The 24,099-nt window shown below is 45.4% G+C and overlaps 1 protein-coding gene across 1 annotated transcript in view; it reads left to right on the plus strand.

The window, feature by feature from the left end:
- Nucleotides 1–2,635: 2,635 nt before the first annotated feature.
- Nucleotides 2,636–24,099, plus strand: part of PEPD (peptidase D) — a 182,132-nt gene continuing 160,668 nt past the window's right edge. Inside the window, exons 1-3 of the mRNA XM_056862584.1 lie at nt 2,636–2,671; nt 16,691–16,874; nt 22,507–22,634. Coding sequence (XP_056718562.1) covers nt 2,655–2,671; nt 16,691–16,874; nt 22,507–22,634 — 329 coding nt within the window. The 5' untranslated portion in view covers nt 2,636–2,654. The remainder of the gene's footprint in view (nt 2,672–16,690; nt 16,875–22,506; nt 22,635–24,099) is intronic.

A 24,099-nucleotide genomic window follows, 5' to 3' on the forward strand; every position in this document is an offset into this window, starting at 1 on the left:
CTAGTTCTGAAGAACTGTTTAGGGGATGATTAGGGTACTAGAGCAACTATCCTATGGGGAGCGGTTAATAATAATAATAAGTTATTAGGCCTATGACCGCAGTCTTGGACCAAGGAAAGAAGGAGGGAGGGGAACACAAAGGAAGGATAGGAAACATAAAACGTAGTAAACATAGTAAACATAAGACAATATTAAATTAACAGTGCTAAAAACCAGGCGTCAGCCTGATAGATAAAATTCCTAGCTAAAATAAACTAGGGGCGGAGCGAACTAACTAAAAGTTGCCAGAGGTAGGCATTGAAAGTTCTTTCTTCTTAAGTGCAGTTAAGACGCTTAGGACTGCTTAGCTTAGAAAGAAGGCGGCTAAGGGGAGACATGATAGAGGTCTATAAAATTATGCATGGTTTGGAGAGAGTGGATAGGGAGAAGTTTTTCTCCCTCTCCCATAATACTAGAACACGGGGTCATCTGCTAAAGCTGGAGGGTGAGAGATTCAAAGCCAATAAAAGGAAGTATTTTTTCACACAACGCATAGTTAAATTGTGGAACTCCCTGCCCCAGGATGTGGTGATGGCTGCCAACTTGGAAGGCTTTAAGAGGGGAGTGGACATGTTCATGGAGGAGAGGGGTATTCACAGGGCCGGATTTAGGTTTGATGAGGCCCTAAGCTATTGAAGGTAATGGGGCCCTTTATATGTCCACCTGTCCTTTGTCAACAACAAATTGTTGCTGTTTTTTGTGTTGAATATATGCTATATGGTAATTTATGGACCTAATAGATATCTAAAGCCATTTGCACATAACAAAATATGTATTTTATCAAAGTAATTGTTGAACTGCTTACATCATAGGAGCCTACTCAACACAAAACACTGTTGCTGTATGTAGGTTTTATTTTATTTGTTTTTTATCTTATATTTTGGAAATGTACATCCAGTTTTTTTTCCTTTAAACATTTTGGGGGGGCCCAAGAGAGTGGGGTCCTAAGCTATAGCTTGTTTAGCTTATACGTAAATACCGTATTCATGGCTACTAGTTAAAATGGATACTAGTCATGATGCATACCTATTCTCTCCAGGATCAGAGGAGCATGCCGAATATATTAGGTGCTGTGGAAGATAGGCAGGATGGTGCTGCTGCAGTCGTCATGTTTGTGGGCTTCCTAGAGGCACCTGGTTGGCCACCGTGTGAACAGACTGCTGGACTTGATGGGCCTGGGTCTGATCCAGCATGGCTTTTCTTGTGTTCTTATGGAGGACAGGGCTATCATTAGCTGTTACTCAAAATGAATACTGGTCACGATGCATACCTATTCTCTCCAGGATCAGAGGAGCATGCCTATTATTTTGGGTGCTGTGGAACACAGGCAGGATGGTGCTGCTGCAATCGTCTTGTTTGTGGGCTTCCTAGAGGCACCTGGTTGGCCACTGTGTGAACAGACTGCTGGACTTGATGGGCCTTGGTCTGATCCAGCAGGGCCTTCTTATGTTCTAACTTTACATCCGGCTGGGTGTAAGGAAAAAAGGGAGTTAAATTGGGGGGGGGGAGGGGTGAAACAAAAGTAATGACTACAGGAGAATTACACAAGTTTAAGGTTGACACTGAGGAAATTGAAATTGTTCAAGACTTTTTATTCCTTGGCTCCATCATCAACCAAAAGGGAGACTGCAGCCAATAAATCAGAAGGTGATTGAGACTGGGAAGGGCAGCCATGAAGGAGCTAGAAAAGATTTTGAAGTGTAAGGATGTGTCACTGGCCACCAAGATTAAGTTAATTCATGCCATCAAATTCCCTATTACTATGTATGGGTGTGAAAGCTGGACAGTGAAGAAAGCTGATAGGAAGAAAATAGATTCCTTTGAAATGTGGTGTTGGAGGAGAGGGTTACGGATCCCGTGGACGGCCAAAAAAACAAATCAGTGGGTTACAGATCAAATCAGGCCTGAACTGACCCTAGAAGCCAAAATGACTAAACTGCGGCTATCGTATTTTGGTCACGTCATGAGACGACAAGAGTCACTGGAAAAGACAGTCATGCTAGGAAAAGTGGAGGGCAGCAGGAAAAGAGGAAGACCCAACAAGAGATGGACTGACTCAATAAAGGAAGCCACAACCTTCAATTTGCAAGATCTGAGCAAGGCTGTCAAAGATAGGACATTTTGGAGGGCGTTCATTCATAGGGTCGCCATGAGTCGGAAGCGACTTGACGGCACTTAACACACAAACACACACACACACACACACACACACACACACACACACACACACACACACAAAGGGTGATCTGCCAGTCCTCTTGTCTGCCCCCGTCGCTTGCATTCTGTGGTCTCCATGGGAAGCAGAAAAGAAGCCCTATATTCCACCTTGACAGGTGAACTGGAACGGAAAGAAATGTTCGACGGGGATAAATATTATAACCACGGCAGGGCTGTCCTTTGCAACCCGAGGACGCCGCTCGCGCCTCTCTTTTCTGCTCGCCCCTGCAGTTTCGCAAGCGCCCCCCCCCCCGCCGCGACCCCACGGGGCCTAGGGGCGGGAGGCGAGGCCAGGCGCCTGCTGCCTGTTGCCAGGCAACCGGGCCCCGCTTCCCCTCTCATAAGTGGCTGACGGGGCCGGCGGGGATCACATGACCGAGCGAGGCCAGCGAGTCAACATGGCCGCGTCCGAAGGGTAAGCCGCCGCGCGGGAGCCGCCTTGCTGCTGGGGCGGGAAGGCAGGAGCTCGGCGCCGGGGACGGAGGCTGGGCCCGCGGGGACGGAGAGCGGCTCCTCCTCCCTGCTCGCGGCGTGTCTCCTCCGGAAGCCTCTCCTGCGCGTTCAGAACGGGGGGGGGGGGCTCCGGGACACGTGAATGCAGATGCACACATGCGGACCCAGCACTCTGCTCCTCAAGCTACCGCCTTGGGGCGGTGGCTTTGCGTGCAGAAGCCCCCCCCCCACTCTGGCTCGATCCCCGATCTCTCCTCTTAACGGGGTTGGCTAAGGTGGTGGGGCGCGCTGTAAGCGTGGTGGAGTCGGACCTGGAGAACCGGGTTTGATTCCCCGCTCCTCCACGTGAGCGGCGGAGGCTAATCTGGTGAACCGGGTTGGTTTCCCCACCCCTACACAGAAGGCCAGCTGGGTGACCTTGGGCTAGTCACCGCTCTCTTAGAGCTCTCTCAGCCCCACCTACCTCCCAGGGTGTCTGTTGTGGGGAAGGGAAGGTGACTGTAAGCTGGTTTGATGCTTCCTTAAGTGGTAGAGGAAGTCGGCATATAAAAACCAACTCTTCTTCTTCTTTATGTAAAACTAATTGAGGGGACACCAATGTAGCCTAGTCTCAATGTTACTGTGGTGTGGATCGAGGTGGCCTGATCAAGTGTATCAAGGTAAGGGGCCATCTTACGGGCTAGGTTGAGTAGGTAGGGTGTTTTTTTTTTTTTTTTTGCAACTGCATTAACATGCTTCTTCAGCAATAAAGGTACGGTAGATCTAGAATAACCCCAAGGCTTTTAACTGAGTCAGCAAGGGTCAGCTGAGCGCCATCAAAAGTGGGGAGAACATGGTCCTTCAAGCCTTCCACTTTCCCATCTACATTACCTCTCTTTTCAGGGTTCAATTTTCATTTGTTCACTGTGAGAGCAGAAGCTTATGTTTTGTGGCCGAGTCTTGGAAGGGCTCTGGCTCAGTCACTGAGCATTTGCTTTGCGTGTGAAGACCTTCCCCCTTTGATCCCTGGCACTGCCAGTTAAAAGGATCTGTCAATGGGGTGTGTGAAAATCCTCTTCCCAAGACCCCGGAGAACTGTTGGAGCAGTCAAGACTGACCTTGCTAGACCAATGGCCTGGCTCAGTATAAGGCAGCCTTCTGTGAAACCTGATAATAGCATTTTAAAGAATAACAGGAACTCAATGTGCCCAGGTCTGCTGTGGGATGCTAGTATTATTGGTTCTTGTAGGTTATCCGGGCTGTGTGACCGTGGTCTTGGTATTTTCTTTCCTGACTTTTCGCCAGCAGCTGTGGCAGGCATCTTCAGAGGAGTAACACTGAAGGACAGTGTCTCCTTCAGAGGAGTAACACTCTTCAGTGTTACTCCTCTGAAGATGCCTGCCACAGCTGCTGGCGAAATGTCAGGAAAGAAAATACCAAGACCACGGTCACACAGCCTGGATAACCTACAAGAACCAATGAACTCTGACCATGAAAGCCTTCGACAATGCTAGTATTATTACTTATTATTTACAGCTTTTGCCAGAACATAGAATACAACCACAGTCTTAAAAAGGATTTTTAAAGGGTAGGTATCAAATCAAAAGTATCTCCATAGCTTAACATAAATACATTAAAATGCTAAAATAGTTGCAATAAATATGCTATCCTAAAAGTTAGTTGTGACCAACATTACCATTACCATTAGTGGTCTCTTTAAAATGGACCTTAATAGCCACTGAGCAAAATTTAGCAACTTGGGAAAGACTAAAGGTATCCCCTTCCCATAGCAGAGATTTCTTTTCCTCTTCTTCTAAATCAAACTCCCTTAGGTTCACCAGTGGATGAATCAACTTTTGTCTAATGTCCTTATGATAATTACATCTAAGAATAACATGGCCAGAGTCTTCAATTTCTCTGGCCCCACAAGGACATTCTCACTGAGCTCTTGGGAGTTTTCTAACTTTTCTCTCCGAAGCTGCTGAGGGAAGCACGGAACCTCTAGTGAGGGTTAGCGCTTACATTCACTTGTTTACTTCTATAGTATGAATATACTGAGCAGGAGCCAGCTGGTATCTTACTTTGCAGGGTGGGATGCTAGTAAGCTTCTATCAGTTTTTTCCCTTTAAACAAACCTCAGATATTGCTGTGAGCAGTTTACTAACACACAGCAACAGAAGGCAGTGAAAGAGTTTGTAATGAGGGTACACCCCAGTGCAGTGATTGGTATGTGAATAGGGTTAGATCATGATGGGTAGCCCTGTTAGTCTGTCAATAGCAGTTGAAAAGAGCAAGAGTCCAATAGAGCCTTAAAGACAAACAAAATTTCTGGCAGGGTATGAGCTTTCTGAGTCTTTCTGAAGAAGACTAACAGAAGTCTGTTAGTCTTTAAGGTGCTACTGGACTCTTGCTTTTTTAAAAAACGAGGCTAGGGTTGTTGTTTAGAAATGATTTTCTTTCTTAATCTCTCCCCCCCCCCCCCCGCTCAATGCAGCCAACAGCGATGGAATAAAATAATGTATTTTAAGATACTGGTTTCCCTGGATTTATTTGTGAAATGTGATCATATTTGCACCAGCTGTTCCTCTTGTGCCTTTGGGGGAGACATTGGGGATAACTTTCTGTGTGCATGCATGCTAGGAGTTGTCACATTACAACTCCCTCTACCCAGGTCTCTCGACAGTAAGATTAAGCAGGGTGTGTCTCAATCAGAATTCGTGTCTGTGTGAATACTAAATGCCGCTGTACTGCTTCCTTTCCGTCCTGCCTGTCATGTCTTGCCAGGATCGTAAACTTGGTTTGAGTGGCAGCTTTTGTCTTAAGATCTCTTTAAGTTTTAAAAAGACTTCCTGGCTTCTGAAGCAAAGTGTGTCAGTTTCCCCCACACCTTGCTTCCCAATGAAAGCCCTACTGTTAGAGAGTAGCAGCATATGTTGTATATTAGGTGAGCAGCCTGCAGCCATGGGCAGTGATCCTGGGTGTAGCAGATAATGCAACTGTCCTGATGTTCATCTGTAAAGCGTTGGTGGGGAAGTGTTCTGTACAGCTGTGGAGTAAGCCTTTTAGAGTTAAGGGGCATGCCTGGTTCTTTTGTTTCTGGCAGATGTATCTTTTTCCAGATTGGCACACCTGTTTTTCTTGTTTTATCTTACTTTTCCTGAAGCCTATTACTGTGTATATCCAGAATTCCCCCTTTCCCATCTGATAAATCAAGCCCTTGGAATCTCCATGATGAAAATGTGACTTGTGGTATTGCTGCCACCCTAATTTTCGAGGGAAGGGGGAGAAAGACTTATCAGCATAATAAATTGCATCAGTCATTGGTCTGGCCCCTTTTATTTCCCCTCTGCCTCGCAGCAGCGTCTTTCTCCCATTCCTTTCCCCTTATTTTGTCTCCACCAAAGTAGATGGCAGTGTTTGTGTGTGTGTGGGCTGTAAAGTCACTGCTGACTTATGGCAACCCCTTAGGGTTTTTGAGGCAAGAGGTGTTCAGAGATGGTTTGCCACTGACTGCCTCTGCGTGGGCTGAGAGAGTTCTAAGGTCACCCAGCAGGCTTCATGTGGAGGCGTGGGGAATCAAACCCAGCTCTCCAGATTAGAGTCCGCGACTGTGGATGGTCTGTGGCTCAGTGGTAGAGCATCTGCTTGGCATGCAGGAGGTCCCAGGTTCAATCCCCGGCATCTCCAGTTAAAGGGACTAGGCGAGTAGGTGATGTGAAAGACCTCTGCCTGAGACCCCGGAGAGCCGCTGCCAGTCTGGGCAGACAATACTGACTTTGATGGACTGAGGGTCTGATTCAGTATAAGGCAGCTTCATGTGTTCATGTGCTCTTAATCACTACACCATGCTGCCTCTCTCAGGTGTTGTGGAAGACCTTTCTGCCTGAGGCCCTGGAGAGCCACTGCCAGTCTGCATAGACAGTACTGACTTGGATGGTCCAAGGGTCTAATTTAGTACAAGGCAGCTTCATGTATTCACTGCTGTCACTTCTTTGCTCTAGCCAGGAACAGTAGCCTTCAAGAGCCTTTGGGATGCTTCAGAATTCTAGATAGTTTGCTTGAGGGCCAGTGTGGTGTACCGGTTAGAGTGTCGGACTAGGATCTAGGAGACCCAGGTTTGATTCCCCACTGTGCCATGGAAATTTGCTGGGGGACCTTGGGCCATTCACACGCTTCTCAACCTGACCTACCTCACAGGGCTGTTGTGAGAATAAACTAGAGGCGAGTGATTTAAACTACTTTTTTGCCCCCATTGGGGAGAAAGGGGGTAAATGAAGTAAATAAATAGATGAATCAAAGTATGCCCTTGGTTTGGAGCCCTTTCAACCCTGGCAACGTAGCAAGGGGGCAGGGGGGACCCTTTCAGGCTGCTCTCTCTCCTCCTTGGATACTCTGGGTCCGGACTCTCCAAGCCCAGCATGCCCTTGGAAATTATATCACTGGAAGTTCAGCTGGGATCAAACAGTGTGTTGATCTCTCTGCCCCCACACCCTGCATTCCCAGGTACACCAGGGTGGGGGTATTTTGAACCAGAGGGAAGGAAGTGTTGTGAAGGAAGTACATTTGAGAGATTCTCTCCTATGAAGGTGAAGCTTTCTGCAGTGCAGTCCTGTGCAGAGTTACTCCAGTGTAAGCCCAGGGAAACTAATAGGCTTACACTGGAGTAACTGCTTGGAAGGGGGGAAGTGGAGGAGAGAAATGAGGAACAATTAACAGGTACCCAAAGCCTGGAAAACCTTTTGCTCTTAAACAATGAGAGGCATCAGCTATAAGATGTTGCTTTGGAAACAGAGGCCTGGAATTATGTGGCTTCTGAATTGCAGCACGTGGAAGATTCCATGTGAGCAATTACTTTTCCACGTCCGTGGCTTATTTTTATATATTTAATAAACGTAGTTGCCTTTCTACTGCGAACACATTCTCAAAGTGACTTACAGACATCCGAAGCCCCACAGGGAATGCAATAATTTTTTTCCCTTTGTGTTGTGAGCAATCTTCGTGCTGTGGCAATACTGTTGAAAGTTTTAAAATCTCCTACTGTTATCTGGGTTCTTCCTTATCTAAGCGAAGTCCTTTCTGCTTTTGATTAAGGGGATCTGAGTTTTGTCATGACAAAACTTAGATTCTTAGTGTGTATCATCAAAATTGTGACCTTAACGCTCTTAACTCTTACAAACAAGCTGGAAAATAACAAGATGGCAGAGAAGTCTTTGGAGTTTCACACTGTGGGCTTTACAAAGCTTTCAGCAAAGAGTGTGTGTGTGTGTGGGTGAATAGACTTCTGGAAAAACAGTTCGCTGGCCCCTGCTGTGCTCTAGAGACCTCAAGGTGTGAACCTTTAGATGAAGAAATTATCGTGTTTTATAGTCCCATTCCTACCTTGAACTTCAGGACAAATATTTCTCTGGCTTAATTCCTTTGCAGGCACAACAGGGAGGGGAAGATAGAAGGTGCTTTGGTGTGAATGCCACTTAGTTTCATAAGAAGAAGGAAAACGAAATACCTGGAATGAATATACCAGCAGTTGAGGGGTTCAATCTACTGTAATTCTCATTTGTCTTTACAACAACCCTGTGAGGTGGGCCTGTACTGTGCCCCTGTTGCAGATGGGAGAATTCAGTCTGAGAGATCAACTTGCTTAAGATCCCTTACTGAGTTCGTGACAAGGAGGCCAGGGCTCAGTGTTAGGAAAACCCCCCCCCCCACTTTGCATGGGAAGATCCCAGGTTCAATCCCTGGAATCTCCATTAAAAAGGATCAGATGGCAGGGGCTTCTTCTTGAGACCCTATAGAGTCACTGACAGAGTAGACAATACTGACCTGGGTAGACTAAGGGTCTGATTTGGTATACATAAGGACTTTGCTGCTGCTGCTTCCTCCTCCTCTTCTTCCTCCCCCACCCCATCTCTCCAACTCCCTCTTTCAGTTCTTTTCCTCTTCTGCTTGTTCTACCAGTGGTCAGGGGAGTTCCCGTTTCAAGAGCTCAAGTCAGGGTGGTACAGGGTGCAGTTTGACAGGGCAGATGTTTAAACTTACTTGCTGTGGCCCCTGCAAAGTGGTGCTAACCCAGTTTGGAGGAATAGCTAATCCAGAACCCTTAATTCAAAGTAAGATATTGACTTTGGGAGCAAAGACTGGACTGCTCTGGATTTGTGCCATCTCTGTGGTCCAGTGGTGTTGTATAGTGAAGCGTTGTTCATTTGGGTGGATCTATTTTAAATTGAGATTATGTTAAATCAGATATTTTACTTTGAAATCCACACGTTTCCTGAAAAAACATGTATGCAAACCAGTTGTAACCGCAATTAAAAAGTCATAAATTAAGCAAATACAATTTACAAGCATAATCCAGATAAAAGGTTCTGCAGAATCCCATGAGTTTAGATTCAGGAGACCTGGATTTTGTTGATTTTCTCTTTTAAATGATTTTCAATTGGACACTTGTGTGAAGCCATGGCTTCCTTAAATTAACTGTGGCTAGTGTGATTATCTGGCTGACCATGGGCCACTCCATTAACCGTGGTTATTTAGGGTCTGTCAAAGCAATATCTGAAACCAGGGTTTGAAGCTGGTTTATTAACCGCAGTTAAGTCTTAACTATGGTTTCATGTGATGTACAAACATGTAAGTTCTGGTTTATTCCCTGGCATCACACAGCCTGGCTAGAGAGCAAAGGCATAAAGAATTTGTGCGATCGTCTTCAAGATGAATCCGGGTTTTGCAACCTAACCATGGTTTAAAATTGTAAACAGAGCCTCCAAGTGTAAGTTTTACAGAATTTGTATCATAAATTGAGGTTACATTTTACACCAAATCATTAGAAATACTTGCTATAATTTGCAATTTTAAACAGATATGATCCTCTTTAAATTGTTCTTTTTATTTCTTTACTCCGTTTATAATCTACCTTTTTCACTGAGGCTCAAGGCGCAGATTGCGCAACTAAAACCAGGGCAGTCAGGGCAGCATAGTACATACAATTGGCCATGCAATAAAACAAGATTCCAAAGCTTGTCTTAACAAGCTACAAATATCTGTGATTCATACCCAGTCGTGAGGAGGAGGCAGGAAGATAATCTAGCGTGATTTCTGCTTTGTCAGGTGAACTTTGGGAATGCTCTGAAAGGTAATGACGGAGAAAAGAATAATTTCACCTGGGTTCAAGGAAGGGGTCCAACCACCACTAATAACTGGAGTAGAAACTGTTGTCTGTATTGATTGATCATGCTCAAGGAAAGCATCTATCGCTAAGAAAGTTCAAGATGCTGACAACTTTATAGGCAAATGCATAAGCATATATAGGCAAATTGACCCCAGGATATTGCTGAACGTATCAGGACACTTTATTTCTACTTCACAAAGGTTTACCGTTACACGAACTCGCATATACAAAATTGTTTATACTGACTCGTGGATTTTCCAGGAAACGTTCTATTCTTTGGACATTTCATACCTTATGTAGCCTTAACAGCACTAAGCTGGCTGGTTTGGTAAGAGATTGCCCATTAGCTAACACTTTTCCATCAACTCAATTCTGTTCTCCTTCAGTAAGGAGAGTCACCAGAAGCCAGGCCTGGCTCCGGCACGCCTCCTTGTTTCAGATGTACAACTCTGCCACTTTTGCCCAGGCTGAGAGTCCAGCAAAGGTTTGTTTCCAAAGTGAACAGCAGGGGACTTTGGCTGAACCCTCCTCTTTTGAGCTACCTGCTCACACGAATGGTAGTGGCTAGCATAGGCGATTTAAGGAAGGGCTTTCTTGCTGTTCACACTGGGTGGGGGAAGGGGTTAAGGAGCCTGTTTATTTCTTTCTTTGATGCCTTCTTATATGGCCTGTTCCTGTCATCCCAGTCAAGGGGGTTTACAGTTCAAAATAACACTGACACAAAAGAAGGAGGCTGCATTACACTGAGTCACAGTTTACTGTTCACACTTAAGCCTTTAACTTTGGTTTCACGTAGTGTGCAAATACGGGCATCATGGTTTACTCCAGGGTATCATGAGCCCCAGTTACAGAGTGGGGGGTTTGCGTGATTATCTGCAAACTGAAGCCAGGTTTCACACATTACACCAGCATGGTGTAGTGGTTAGGATCAGTGGATTCTAATCTGGAGGAACCGGGTTTGATTCCCCACACCTCCACATGAGCAGCAGACTCTAATCTGGTAAACCAGGCTGGTTTCCCCACTCCTACACATGAAGCCTTCTGGGCGACCTTGGGCCAGTCATAGTTCTCTCCGAATTCTCTCAACCCCACTTATTTCATAAGGTGTCTGTTGTGAGGAGAGGAAGGGAAGGCAATTGTAAGCCGGTTTGAGACTCCTTCAATGTAGAGAAAATCAGGGTATAAAAACCAACTCCTACTCCTCCTTTGTCTTCATCTTTGTAATCGTTTTTCTTCTTATTGTTCTTCCTCCTTCCCCCCCCCCCCCCATGGTTGAACTAAACTGTGGTTTAAAATTGTCAGGCAATTTCTGTTTGGTCTTAAACACATGAAGCTGCCTTATACTGAACCAGACCATTGGTCCATCCAAGTCAGTATTGTCTACTCAGACAGGCAGCGGCTCTCCAGGGTCTCAGGCAGATCACCTACTTGCCTAGTCCCTTTAACTGGAGAAGCCGGGGATTGAACCTGGGACTTTCTGCATGCCAAGCAGATGCTCTATCACTGAGCCACGGTCTTCTGCAGGGGTTTCTCCACAGATTTCTTGAGCCTGTGGGCACTTCTGGAAATTTGAGAGCAGGTAGTAGATGGGAGTTCTGATCTGGATGGTCTGAACTAGTCAGATCTCAGAAGCTAAGCAGGGTCGACACTGGTTAGTATTTGGATGGGAGACCACCAAGGAAGGCCAGGGCTGCTATGCAGAGGCAGGCAATTGCAAACCATCTCTGTTCGTCTCTTGCCCTGAAAACCCTTTGAGGTTGGCTGCAACTTGACATAAAAAGAAAAAGTGGGGTGGGACCAATCACAAAGCAGCTGCCATGAGGGGGCTGAGGTCCAATCACGATATATGCTAGGACGTCCCACAAAATGTAGGGAGGTTCTGAGGATGTCATCCTCCTATGATGGAGGGAGCTGTTTCTGAATGGATTCTTCCTGCTGATACAAAAATGATGCCTCCTGGGTTCTTCTGAAGCTCTTCCTGTTCCAATGAGGTGAAGCCTGGATTGGCTCATTGCTTTGGATAGAAGGAAGTGGGTGCTAGGAAACATAGCGGTGCATGCACTGGCAACCATGAGTATTACTTTGGGAATCACTGGCCTACCCTGACTGGCAGTGGCTCTTTGGGACTCAGCTGGAGGTCACATAATCTTTTACCTGCTCCTTTTAACAGGCGGTGCTGGGGATTGGATTTAGGACCTTCTGCATGCAAAACATGATCAGACTACTGCAGCGTGCTCTATGTGGGGCTGCCCTTGGAGAAGCTACAGTTGGTGCAGAATTTTGTAACTAGAATGTTGACTGGAGCGGGTTGTAGGAACCATGTATCGCTCCAGTCTTGTTCCACCTACCCTAGTTCCCAGTCTGGTTCTGGTCCCAATTCAGGTTGCTTGTATTTGCTGGCATTGACCTTTAAAGCTCTGCATGGCTTAGGGCCAGCATACCTGAAGGTTCACCTACTTCTATATGAACCTACCTGTCCACTCTGGTCAACTTTCGAGGCCTTGGCTTGGGAGCCTCTGCCTTCCGAGGCTAGGCGGGTAGCAACCTGAGAAAGGGATTCTAGGTTCCCGATCTCTGGAACTCCCTCCCCAGGAAGAGAGGTCTATAAAATTATAAATGGTTTGGAGAGAGTGGATGGGGAGAAGCTTTTCTCCCTCTCCCATAATACTAAAACGTGGGGTCATCTGCTGAAGCTGGAGGGTGACAGATTCAAAACAGATAAAAGGAAGTATTTTTTCACACAACACATAGTTAAATTGTGGAACTCCCTGCCCCAGGATGTGGTGATGGCTGCCAACTTGGAAGGCTTTAAGAGGGGAGTGGACATATTCATGGAGGAAAGGGGTATTCATGGCTATTAGTTAAAATGGCTACTAGTCATGCTGCATACCTATTCTCTCTAGTATCAGAGGAGCATGCCTATTATCTTAGGTGCTGTGGAACACAGGCAGGATGGTGCTGCTGCAGTCGTCTTGTTTGTGGGCTTCCTAGAGGCACCTGGTTGGCCACTGTGTGAACAGACTGCTGGACTTGATGGGCCTGGGTCTGATTCAGCAGGGCCTTTCTTATGTTCTTAAGATTTGTCTGTCTCCCTCGAGTGTTGTCTTCCACCAGTACATGAAGACTTTTCGATTTCATTTGGTGTTCCCTCTCCTTGACCCTGTTTGTGTGTTAGGTATTTATGTGTTTTATTTAATTGTTTTGAAATATTTTATACATATTTATCTGTATTTTAACATTGTGATTGCTACTTTGGGGACCCTAAGTTGGTTGGAAAGGCAGCATGCAAATGTTTTAAATAAATAAAAAGCAGCTTTGCTGCCCCTAAGCCTTGGCCCTACCCAAAAAGAAGGCGAAAAGGAAAAGAAGCATGTTTGAGTACTAAAGTAGGCTATTATTTTGGCCTGCGTCTTGCTTTGGGTTGCTACCCTGCTGAAATATAGCCCTTTAAAAAAACCACACCTGCTGACCTGAAGCCGTTGCATATCGAAGCAGTTTGATCTTTTAGCTTCACAAAATTGTATCAAAGTTCTACAGTTTATTAGTTCCTTTGTGCTCTGGTTTGGACTTCTGATGCCGAAGTCGCGCTGAAGTTTGCTCTCTGCAGCTATAAAAGCAAAGGTTAGCTTTCAGGCTTGCGGCTTGCCAGGAGAGCCGTATAATAATTAATACATGAGGGAACATCTCGTCGAGCGTGCTCAGGTTAATGCGAGTTGATGTATGTATTTTCTCCGTCTTAGCAACAGTTGAGCATAGTAACGGTGCGCAGCCGAAGGCATCGCCAGTGTATCTTGGCTTACAGTTTGGTACATGATGGCCTTTAGTGGCTGAGACCACTCTTTGAGAAGAAGAACTACTGAATTAGTTGAAAGTGAGACCGCTGGGTGGTTGCTGATACAGCTGGCTGCTGCAAAGGCTGCCGAGACACACTGTGGGCCTCCAAACAAAGATTCCATCTGCCACCCCCCCGAATATGACCCTGATCCAAACCAAATTATATATATATATATATATATATATATATATATATATATATATATATATAAACAACTTGGCTGGCTGTTACCACTCCTCTATAATGATAAAAGGATCTGCATGTCCATACGTTAGTTCAGGACAGCAGCTCGTCAGTCAGGTTCCCAGGAAGTCAAGAAGAAGAAGAGTTGGTTTTTATATGCCGACTTTCTCTACCACTTAAGGGAGAATCAAACTGGCTTACAACCACCTTCCCTTCCCCACAACAGACACCCTGTGAGGTAGGTGGGGCTGAGAAAGCTGTGACTAGCCCAAGGTCATCCATCTGGCTTCATGTGTAGGAGTGGGGAAACCAACCCAGTTCACCAGATTAGCCTCCGCCGCTGATGTGGAGGAGTGGGGAATCAAACCCGGTTCTCCAGATCAGACTCCACCGCTCCAAACCACCACTCTTAACCACTACACAACGCTGGCCAGTCCTCCTCTGTCTGCAACTCCAGTGGCAAATGTGACATTACTGTTGCAAAGGACAAAGCCGCTGCAACAGTGGTGAAGGTGTGACGGACCAAGGGTTAATGTCTGTCAGTGACTGTATGTGAGAGAAATGTACAGGGAGTGGGCAGAGCTGAAGAGAAAGCTCTGAGCTGCTAGAAAAAAGTTTTGGTTTTTTTTACTCTGGGTTCCGGTGTGATGGGTTGTGCCTAGTGGGACTGGGGGGAAAAACCAGAAGGGTGATGAAAGAGAGTTTGGGAGGGGGGGGGGAAAGATCCCTACTCTAATCACAGGGGGGAGGAATAATCTCTGAGGAAAGAGGTATTCCTGGCCCAGGTATTGTGAGAGAATTACTTTAAGTGCTGTGAAGTAATTCTATATAATACTAGAACGTGGGGTCATCTGCTGAAGCTGGAGGGTGACAGATTCAAAACAGTTAAAAGCAAGTATTTCTTCCCGCAATGCATAGTTCATTTGTGGAACTCCCTGCCCCAGGATGTGGTGATGGCTGCCAATTTGGAAGGCTTTAAGAGGGGAGTAGATATGTTCACGGAGGAGAGGGCTATTCATGACTACTAGTCAAAATGGGTACTAGTCACGATGCATACCTATTCTCTCCAGGATCAGAGGAGCATTCCTATTATATTAGGTGCCGTGGAACACAGCCAGGGAAATGCTGCTGCAGTCGTCTTGTTTGGGGGCTTCCTAGAGGCACCTGGTTGGCCACTGTGTGAACAGACTGCAGGACTTGATGGACCTTGGTCTGAGCCAGTTGGATCAGAAGGGAGAATCTCAATACTTCCTAGTTTTAGACACCAGAGTATGCACATGCACTTCTGTGGGCAGATTCTGGCATTAAGCTACCTTAAAGTGTTGGAAACCAGGGTTAAGTAAAATAACATCTGTGCTGTACTTGTTGCGTAACTCATTATTTATGTAGAAAATTTGTACCTTTCCTTAATACTAGATTTTCTTCCAATACCTTTCCCTGTGAAGTATAATAAAATTATGTTATTTAATTGTTGAACTGAATAAAGCCTCTGGCGTCTCAATTATTTGAGCTAAAACAAAGTACGAGATGAGAGATTCCCCCCCCCCTTCATCACAGAGGCCTCTGGCCTGAAGCTTCATTTCTGTGGCGTCTTCTGCTTCTTCGCCGCTGCCATTCATCTCTTTGCTCTGGTCCCTTTGCCAAAGCTGGGCGTGGGTGCGGGAACTTCTGCTATTTCCGGCACAGCCCATCTCCCTCGGTTACACAAAGGCAGAGGGCCTTTGGGAAGATGTGCATGGCCTTGATTCTTTGCATGGAGTTGTTATGAGAGCGCTCACCCAAGGAAGAAGAAGAAGAGTTGGTTTTTATATGCCGACTTTCTCTACCACTTAAGGAAGCATCAAACCAGCTTACAGTCACCTTCCCTTCCCCTCCCCACAACAGACACCCTGTGAGGTAGGGGCAGCTGAGAGAGCTCTAAGAGAGCTGTGACAAGCCCAGGGTCACCCAGCTGGCTTCATGTGGAGGAGTGGGGAAGCCAACCCAGTTCACCAGATTAGCGTCCGCCACTCATGTGGAGGAGTGGGGAATCAAAACCAGTTCTCCAAATTAGAGTCCACTGATCCAAAGTACTGCTCTTAACCACTGCACCACGCTGTCTCTCACTGGCTCATGCTGGCTGGGATTTGTGGAACACTAGACGTGATATCGTGCCCTCCCTGGGAAGCATCTCCCCCCTCCCTTAAAATCTCCAGTCTGAGGGTGTTTTATGGAACTCAAGCTCTTGACTCTTATTTTCTTTTTTAATTTTGTCTGCGTTTATCATAGTCTGCCTTTCTCACTGAAGACTCAAGGCTTACACAGCTTGACACAGTGTAAGTCAATAGGATGAGCCATATAATGCGTAATGTCAACAGGACTGGGATTGCAGTAATCTGGAAAAAGTGGACATCTGAACAAAGCATAAGTATATAACATGACATATTAAACAACCAGTAAATGGTGTTTAAGTAGAAATAAAGTGTACTGAGAACAAAGTAATGCACACAGCCACAGGTAATGCACACCGCGCAGTAGTAAAATCCAGACTCGTTGCCTTTCTTGAAACATCTCTTGAACAATTTCCTTATAATACAGCCCTTTATAAAATTTCCCTCCTGAACAATTCTGTTTTACACTATTTGCATATTATGTGTCAAATATTGATGGGTCGTGATCTATGTGGTATTTTACTTTCCCCTCCCATTTGCTCTCAACAGCCCATGCACAAGTTGAGGTGACTGAAAAGGAAGATTTCGAGTTTGTAAGTTTGTTCAGAAATCTGTTATTTTTGAACGGGAATACTGATTTGTCTCTCTCCCCTCTCTGCCTTTTTTTTCCAGACCCTTTTTTTGGCTGGGGAATGAAACCTTGAAAGTACCAACCGCGCTTTTTGCTCTGAACAGAACCCGTCTGTGCGATCGGCTGAGAGCAAAGAGCGACGTGCAGCGGAAGTCCATAGTCCTCCTGCAGGGTGGGGAGCAGACCAATAGATACTGCACTGATACCGGTGTTCTCTTCCGCCAGGTAAGCTTGAGACACGGCAGGCACCCTGCTTATCTTTTGATAGGGAAGAGTCAACAGCGGGTTCAGATGTCACCCTTTTTATCGCTGGCTGGCTAGTTTCCACCAGTTCTGCGATCAGAAAGTGCGCACACATATTTCGTAAAGGCGGCAGCCGTGGCATCACACTGTTTTTTTTTTTTAAGGTGCTATAAATGCTTTCTAAAACCACAGTTGCAACGTAATCAAGCCATAAAGTTTCCAGCCAAATCAGTGTTGAACATTGGTCTTCATCAACAGGTTATATGGCGGTAATTCAAGTCAGATTTCGTATGTTTTATAGCACATGTGCGAATCTGCCCTGATGCAAAGAGCAACTGATCTGTTTTGTAAGACTCCGTCAGGAGTCCTCGGTTGTTCAGAGAGCTTTCTGTGGGCTGCTTGGTAACTGTATGGATCCACAGGGTGTTGCCAGTACTGTATGCTGGAGAAAAATATTAGTGCGTTCAAGATGCCGCGTTGTACTACAGAGCAAAACTTACTGACTCTCCCCGAACCCAGTAAATATAAGTTCTGTGCCACAAAATAAGCTCCATTCCAATGACATATTATTAATAATAATAAATGACTAATTCTTCAGGAAGTGAGAATATCCAAAATGCTTCACATATGTATCTCAATTCTTATGATCAAAGTTAGGCAAATATTACCATTCCCCATGTGTTGGGGTGCACATGTGTGCACATAAGGCAGTCTCTGTACCGCATGGTAGAAGCAAGATTCCTGATTTGTGTCTGGGCTGCTTTGCTGGTCCCCTCGCTATTTTTTTCTTGTGAGTCTTTCTCCTCCCTTTTATTCTCCTCTCTCTAGCCTTCCATGGCAAAAAGAATGAAAGAAAGCAAAACACTGGGTATTTTAAAAAATCCACTGCTTTTTAGAATATGCAGTCTTCCAGAGGATTTCCACATCAATCAATCAATCAAGTTTTATTTCGATTCAATATCAGCTCTGAATAAAAATCAAAGTTAGGTTTAAAAAAATAAAATAATAAAAGTTGATGATTCTGGGAGGGATGCTTTGAAGAAGAGGAGGAAAGATCTTCTATGGGAAAGGTTTTCAATTAGCCTTTTACGAATCCCACTAGACCGGAGGCAAAATGTGGCTACTTGAATGGTTATCTTCCGAGAGGAGTCTGCTAGGAGTTAGGAAAGTTTAGCTTCTTCCGATCTCCCAGGAAAGGTTGACAATATGGGGAGAATGTACTGCTATCTGATGTCATTGTAGAAGGACATTGCAGCAGAACATGTTCTATGGTTTCCACTTTCTCTCTTTTGCATGGGCATAGTCGTTGAGGATTTCCACTTAATTTTTTCCTTTGCCTTGCTTTACTAGAAGGCTTTAATTCATACTTCTAAACAGGGTTAAATACATTGATTTCATCATGTGTTTGTTCTACAGTGACTGATAGTGAGAAGGAATAATACCAGCTCTGTTGTAAGTAGTGTAGCTTTCTAGTTGTTTTGAGTTTGTTGTTTTACTTTTGTAAATTGCCTGTAACTGTGTGAGAGCTTATTTTCTTTTTTGCTCTCTCGCAACCAATAAACTTTTTATATTACTTAAGCAAAGGTGTGAGTCTCGTCCCTGTGTGGCTCTTCCCTGCCCAGAATGAACCTGCAGGCTGGAAGAGAAAAGCCTGAATATTGGGAAATTACAGGCCCTAAATAAAGGAAGTCTCGGTCTCTCTCTTTTGCTTCTTGTGTTGAGGACAGACTAGAACCGTACATGGTTAGGGCCATACATGTTGGCCCTAACCTGGATGGCCCGGGCCCGCCCGATCTCCTCAGATCTTGGAAGCTAAACAGGGTTAGTGCTTGAATGGGAGACCACCGAAGAAGTTTGGGGTTGCTACTCGGGCAGGCAATGGCAAAGCACCTCTGTTAGTCTCTTGGCTTGAAAACCCCATGAAGAGTTGCCATAAGTCAGCTGTCACATGAGAGCACTTTATACACACACATACAATGTGTGTTGGGGATTAGCAATGTGTAACTCTCTATGATCTGTGTCTATATGTAATTGAGGGAAGCTGTGGTACTTTGGGGAGAATGCCTGGCTGATCAATAAAGTTGGGTAAAGTATTTGTAATTTGTGCCGCAACAAGTAAGCAGTTGCTGTTGTGATGCGTTGTTGAATTATGTTTTATTCTTGCACTTTGGAGATGTGGTGGTTTTGATTATGTTTGTAGTTGTAGGTAAGATGTTTATTGTGTTCTGTTTGGCAAACAATTTCCCCTGACTTAAATAGGTTTTATGGAAAGGCAGGGGAAAAGTATTTAAAATAAATATCGCAGTGCATATCTGAAATTTGGTGACTATTGACATTCTGATGTGAATGTTGACAATCTGGATAATATTCGTGAATCTCTTCAACCGTGTTGAGCCTGCGGGCACTCTCCCAATTTCGAGGGACGCTAGTAGGCAGTGCTACAAAATGGCTGCCCTGAGAGGCTGGGCCGATCACAAAATGGCTGCCGCGAGGTGGCCGTTACAGAAAGCTGGGATGTTGCAAGTCAAGCATCTTCCTTTGATGGAGGCAGCTGTTCCCGAACGGGTGCCCCCTGTGGACCCAATGATGATGCCTGCTGGGTTCTTCTGAAGCACATCCCTGTTTCAGTGAGGTGGTAGAAATGCAAGGTGGGGGGAGAGGTGTGGCTGGAATTCCCCCCTTCACACCCCGCTTCCCGTTTCAGGCAATTCGTTCTTCTGCATCTGTTCTTCTGTACCTGGAGGCTGTCTACGTTTCAACCCCTTTCCCCGTCCTCTCAGGCTAGGCAGGTGGAAAAGAACTTGGGGAGGGATCGTCTTGTGGCGTCTCTGGCGATGGCAGAGAAAAGCAAATGTCGGCTGTGCACGCAACACAGACACACATAAATCCTTTACAAGGCTTCTGTCTCGCCATGGGGGTCTGCAGGCCCTTGTGTAGGAAACGGAAGCTGGGATCTGTGTGATTCCGGCTGAGGAAAAAATCCTGTTTTCCCTGTGATCTCTACATATCTGCAGTAATTAGATTTTCTGAAACTGCTGTGTTGGGTTCAGGTAGGGCTTTTCCTTGCCCCCCTCCCTTTTAAAAATTGCATTGACAAATGCCACGTGTTCACCTATGGCCTTTGTGGTAACATAAGTCAGTAGTTATTTTAGTTGTAACGACACTAATCAATTCAAAATTCGATCCTACAGGACCTCTGTACTGTTCCATGTTCTTTCACTCCTGGAGCAGTGCTCTGTCCTTTTATTTTTTGTCCCCTTGAGGAAGAACTGGAGGCACTCAAACCAGATATATCCATACCCTCAAAGAGGTTTCTACATACACCTACTTCCCTGGGGGATTTTTCTTGGCCGCCTCCTGGTCTCTCCCCGCCCACCAAAAGACAAGCCCAGGGAGTGTAAAAAAATCCAGTTTCTCACAGGAAATAAGTTTTTTTCCAGTCCTATAACATCGATCCCTTTGAATTCATTGCAGCCTTTAAAAAAAGCTATAATAAGAGGTCCCATGATGAGAAAATTCTCAACAGTCTGTTTCATCTTGTCCTTTGCAACATGGAAGGGGCAGCTTGAAGAGCTAGAGGTGAAACTCTGCTTTGCCTCTTAGAAGCAATGATGAGGTTTGAATTTCATTGTTTCTCCGGGCCTTATTCTTGGCAGATGTGTTTCTACAGTGGTAGAAACAGCTGGATAAAGGTCAAACTAGGCAAAAGTCATCCAACTTAATTGCATGCATGATTTAAATATTTTCTTTTGGATGTGCATTTGGCATGGCAGAGTGTTGGACTAGGATCCTGGGAGACCCGAGTTCAAATCCCCGCTTCTACCATGGAAGTTCTCTAGGTGAGTTTGGGCCCATCGCTCAGCCTGACCTACTTCACAGGGTTGTTGTGAGAAAACGGAGGAGGGAACAATCAATGTTCAAAGCAGCTTTGAGTCTCGACTGGGGAGAAAAGTGGGATATAAATAAATAAATGCCTGCAAGATGTATCAGAGGCTTAGTGGGGGCAGCAGGCCGAGCACTGTGACACTTCTTTTAGGCTGTGGGCAAAATGCCACATTTAATAATGAGCATCCAGTTGTTAAATGGGCGAGAAAATCGGACACAACTATGAGTGCTGTTTGATGTAAGCTGCTCTGAGCCTGGCCTCTTATTTATTTAATAAATGACCAGTTGACTTATTGTGCATGAACTGTTGGCAGGATTTTTCTCCAGGGTTTTCTGTCTGAACAGTAAGAACTGAAAATTCAGCAGTGCTGTTAAAGTTTTGCATCTGTTCTTAACTTGCACTGAAAGGTAGCTGTCATCACCGCAGGGGAGTGACGGTTAACTCCCGTTTACACTCTTAATTCTAATACAGGGGTGCGTAACACACAGCCTGTGCAGCCATTTTGTGAGTGCTGTAGCACCATACACCGCCCCATTCACAGATGAACACAGGTGAAACTGTCTTATATTGCACGAGACCCTTGGCCCACCAGTGTCAGTACTGTCTACTCAGACTGGCAGCAGCTCTCTAGAATCTCAGGTAGAGGTCTTTCACATCACCTACTACCTGATCCTTTCTAAAAACAAATCCAGTTCACCAGATGAGCATCAGCCGCTCGTGTGAAGGAGTGGGTAATCAAACCCGATTCTTCAGATCAGAATTCACCGCTCCAAACCACCGCTTTTAACCACTACATCACGCTGGCATAGGAATGAGGGGCTGTGGCTCAGCGGAACAGCCTGTACTTGCTATGCAGAGGGTCTCAGGTTAAATTCCAAGCATCTAAGCTTTTTAAAGCCTTTCGGCGGCCAGGGAATGGCTTTGGAGGCGCCATGGCGGCTCTTCGGCTATGCTGTCCTCGGCCGCTGAAGGCTCAGGAATAGCTGCCTGTTTCAAATCTCCACTTCTGGTAGATGGCTTTGGGCCAGCCCAACCAACCTTACAGAGTTGTTGTGATAGTTAAATGAAGACGAGGTTAGGTTAGGTTAGTCTTGGGGTCATGTTAGCAGTGGGTCAGCTTTATACTGTGAAGCAACCGGCTGATATTAAATCCAGATCTGTATGTGCCCCTCTCAAGGGTGCAAGAATCCTCATGTTTCTTGGCTTGTGTGAAAGCGCAGAAGTGCACGTGGGCGAATTTGGGGCAGCACCGCTTCTGCTAGGACTGAGTGCTGGGCAGCATGGACAGGGGGTAATCCTGGATTCTCTTGTTGCCTTGCTGTTTGGAGGAAACTGTTGCGTAAGGGGCCGGCCCAGTATCAGTGGGTTGCAATTGCTGATCTGTCTTTTGCCAATGGATCACATTTCATTGAAAGAAATGATAAATTTCCAAACAGCTATCTTTAGGATCAGGGAGCTGAGCTTTAGAAGTGTTGGCAGTCTGAAACGTTCCGTTTGGATACTTGGAAAGCTTTTTTGTGTATTCATGATACCGACTGAAAACTACAGAAAGTTTTGTGTCCTTTTTGGGATTACTAAAACTGGTGGATTGCTTTGCTCCATGAAGCTGCAGTTGTGGTTGGGCTCAGTTCCTTTCCAGCAGCTGCATGTTCTGTATAGTTTTTTTAATGGTATTTGTGAAGAGCCAAGAACTGGAGAGATTAAATGCCGTTTACCTTCTTCATCTAGGAATCGTACTTTCATTGGGCCTTTGGTGTGACCGAGGCAGACTGTTATGGAGCGATTGAAGTCGACACTGGAGACGCCATTCTCTTCATCCCGAGGCTCCCGGAAAGCTATGCTGTTTGGATGGGGACGTAAGTTGACTACTGGCTTTTCTGAATTCGTCTCTGAGCATTGTTTTTGTGTAATAATGTGTTCAGGTGCTAAAATGTTCTTAGTTCGGCACGTTCCTGTCTGCATGTTAGAGAACAGTGGAAGAAACTGCTTTAAGAAATAAAACTTTCAAGGTGAAATTTGGGGAGAGGATGCTCACAAGAGCCAGTGTGGTGTAGTGGTTTGAGTGTCGGAGTAAGATTTGGTGGGAGAGGACCAGGGTTCGAATCCTCCAGCCTGGTTCAGAATCACTCAGTGTTCTTTAAATCAATTTTGCACTCTCAGCCTAACCTGTTTCACAAGGTGGTGGTGAGAAAAAAAATGTGAAGAGGGAGTGAGGGAGGACAATATGCGCCATAGAATAATAGAGTTGGGACCACCAGGGTCATCTAGTCCAACCCCCCTGCACAATGCAGGAAATTCACAACTACCTCCCCATGCTAAGCTCTTTGGAGGAAGGATGGGATAAAAATGTGTAGACAGATATTTAATTTCTTTTACTGTGTGGAGTGAGGTGGCCCGTAGCCTTCCAGGGAGCAAAGCAATTGGGGATTAGTTCGTTCCAACTTTTCCAGTGGTGCAAGGGGAAAATTGATTATCATGCCTGATTATCCCCCCTTTATGCACACATGCACAGACACACACTCCACCCTTGTCTTGCATGGATTTTTGTGCATGTAGGCCCAACAATTCTTGTTATAGCTATTGTGTGTGTAGTGTGCCATCAAGTCACAGCTGACTTACGGGGCCCTCATAGGGTTTTCAAGGCAAGATACATTCAGAGGTGGTTTGCCATTGCCTGCCTCTCCGAGAGCTGAGAGAGTTCTGAGAAAACACTGACTGGTCCAAGGTCACCCCACAGGCTTCATGTAGAGGAGTTGGAGAATTGAACCAGGTTCTCCAGATTAGAGTCTGCCGCTCTTAGCCACTTCACCACACTGACTTCCTTGTCATAGCTATGGAAGTGGGTGTAAAAATAGCTATATCCTCTCTCTGGAAGCCATGAAAAAGCTGGTAGGATCCAAATCCAGGGTCTGAAATTAACTTTCAAGTTTGGCATTCCTCTGCTAATAATAATCTGTGTTCCTTTATCCTTTATTTACTAATTTATTGCTATGCATATTGACAGTGTTGGTCATAATGGAAAACTAACAACAGTGTAGTTGTGGCTAAGAAGAGAAGTCAAGGTGTCTAAATTAGGGAGCATAAAACAATGAAATGGGCCATGAAGCAAAGTAAACTTTTTTAAAAAAGTAATACTTAAGATAAGCCTGTTGCTGAAGAGTATTTTCTTAACAACCAAAAAAGGAGTTGTACAAACAATGCAGAACTTGACAGGTTGCTATAAAAGGGAATTCTCTCCGCTCTTCCTGGTCAACTGATTTACTGTTTGATTAGTTGCAATCTCTAAATTTGGCCATATTGGAGGAGGAAAGAGATTCTGCC

This window comes from Euleptes europaea, chromosome 17, assembly GCF_029931775.1.
Source record: "Euleptes europaea isolate rEulEur1 chromosome 17, rEulEur1.hap1, whole genome shotgun sequence".
NCBI classification, from domain to species: Eukaryota; Metazoa; Chordata; class Lepidosauria; order Squamata; family Sphaerodactylidae; genus Euleptes; species Euleptes europaea.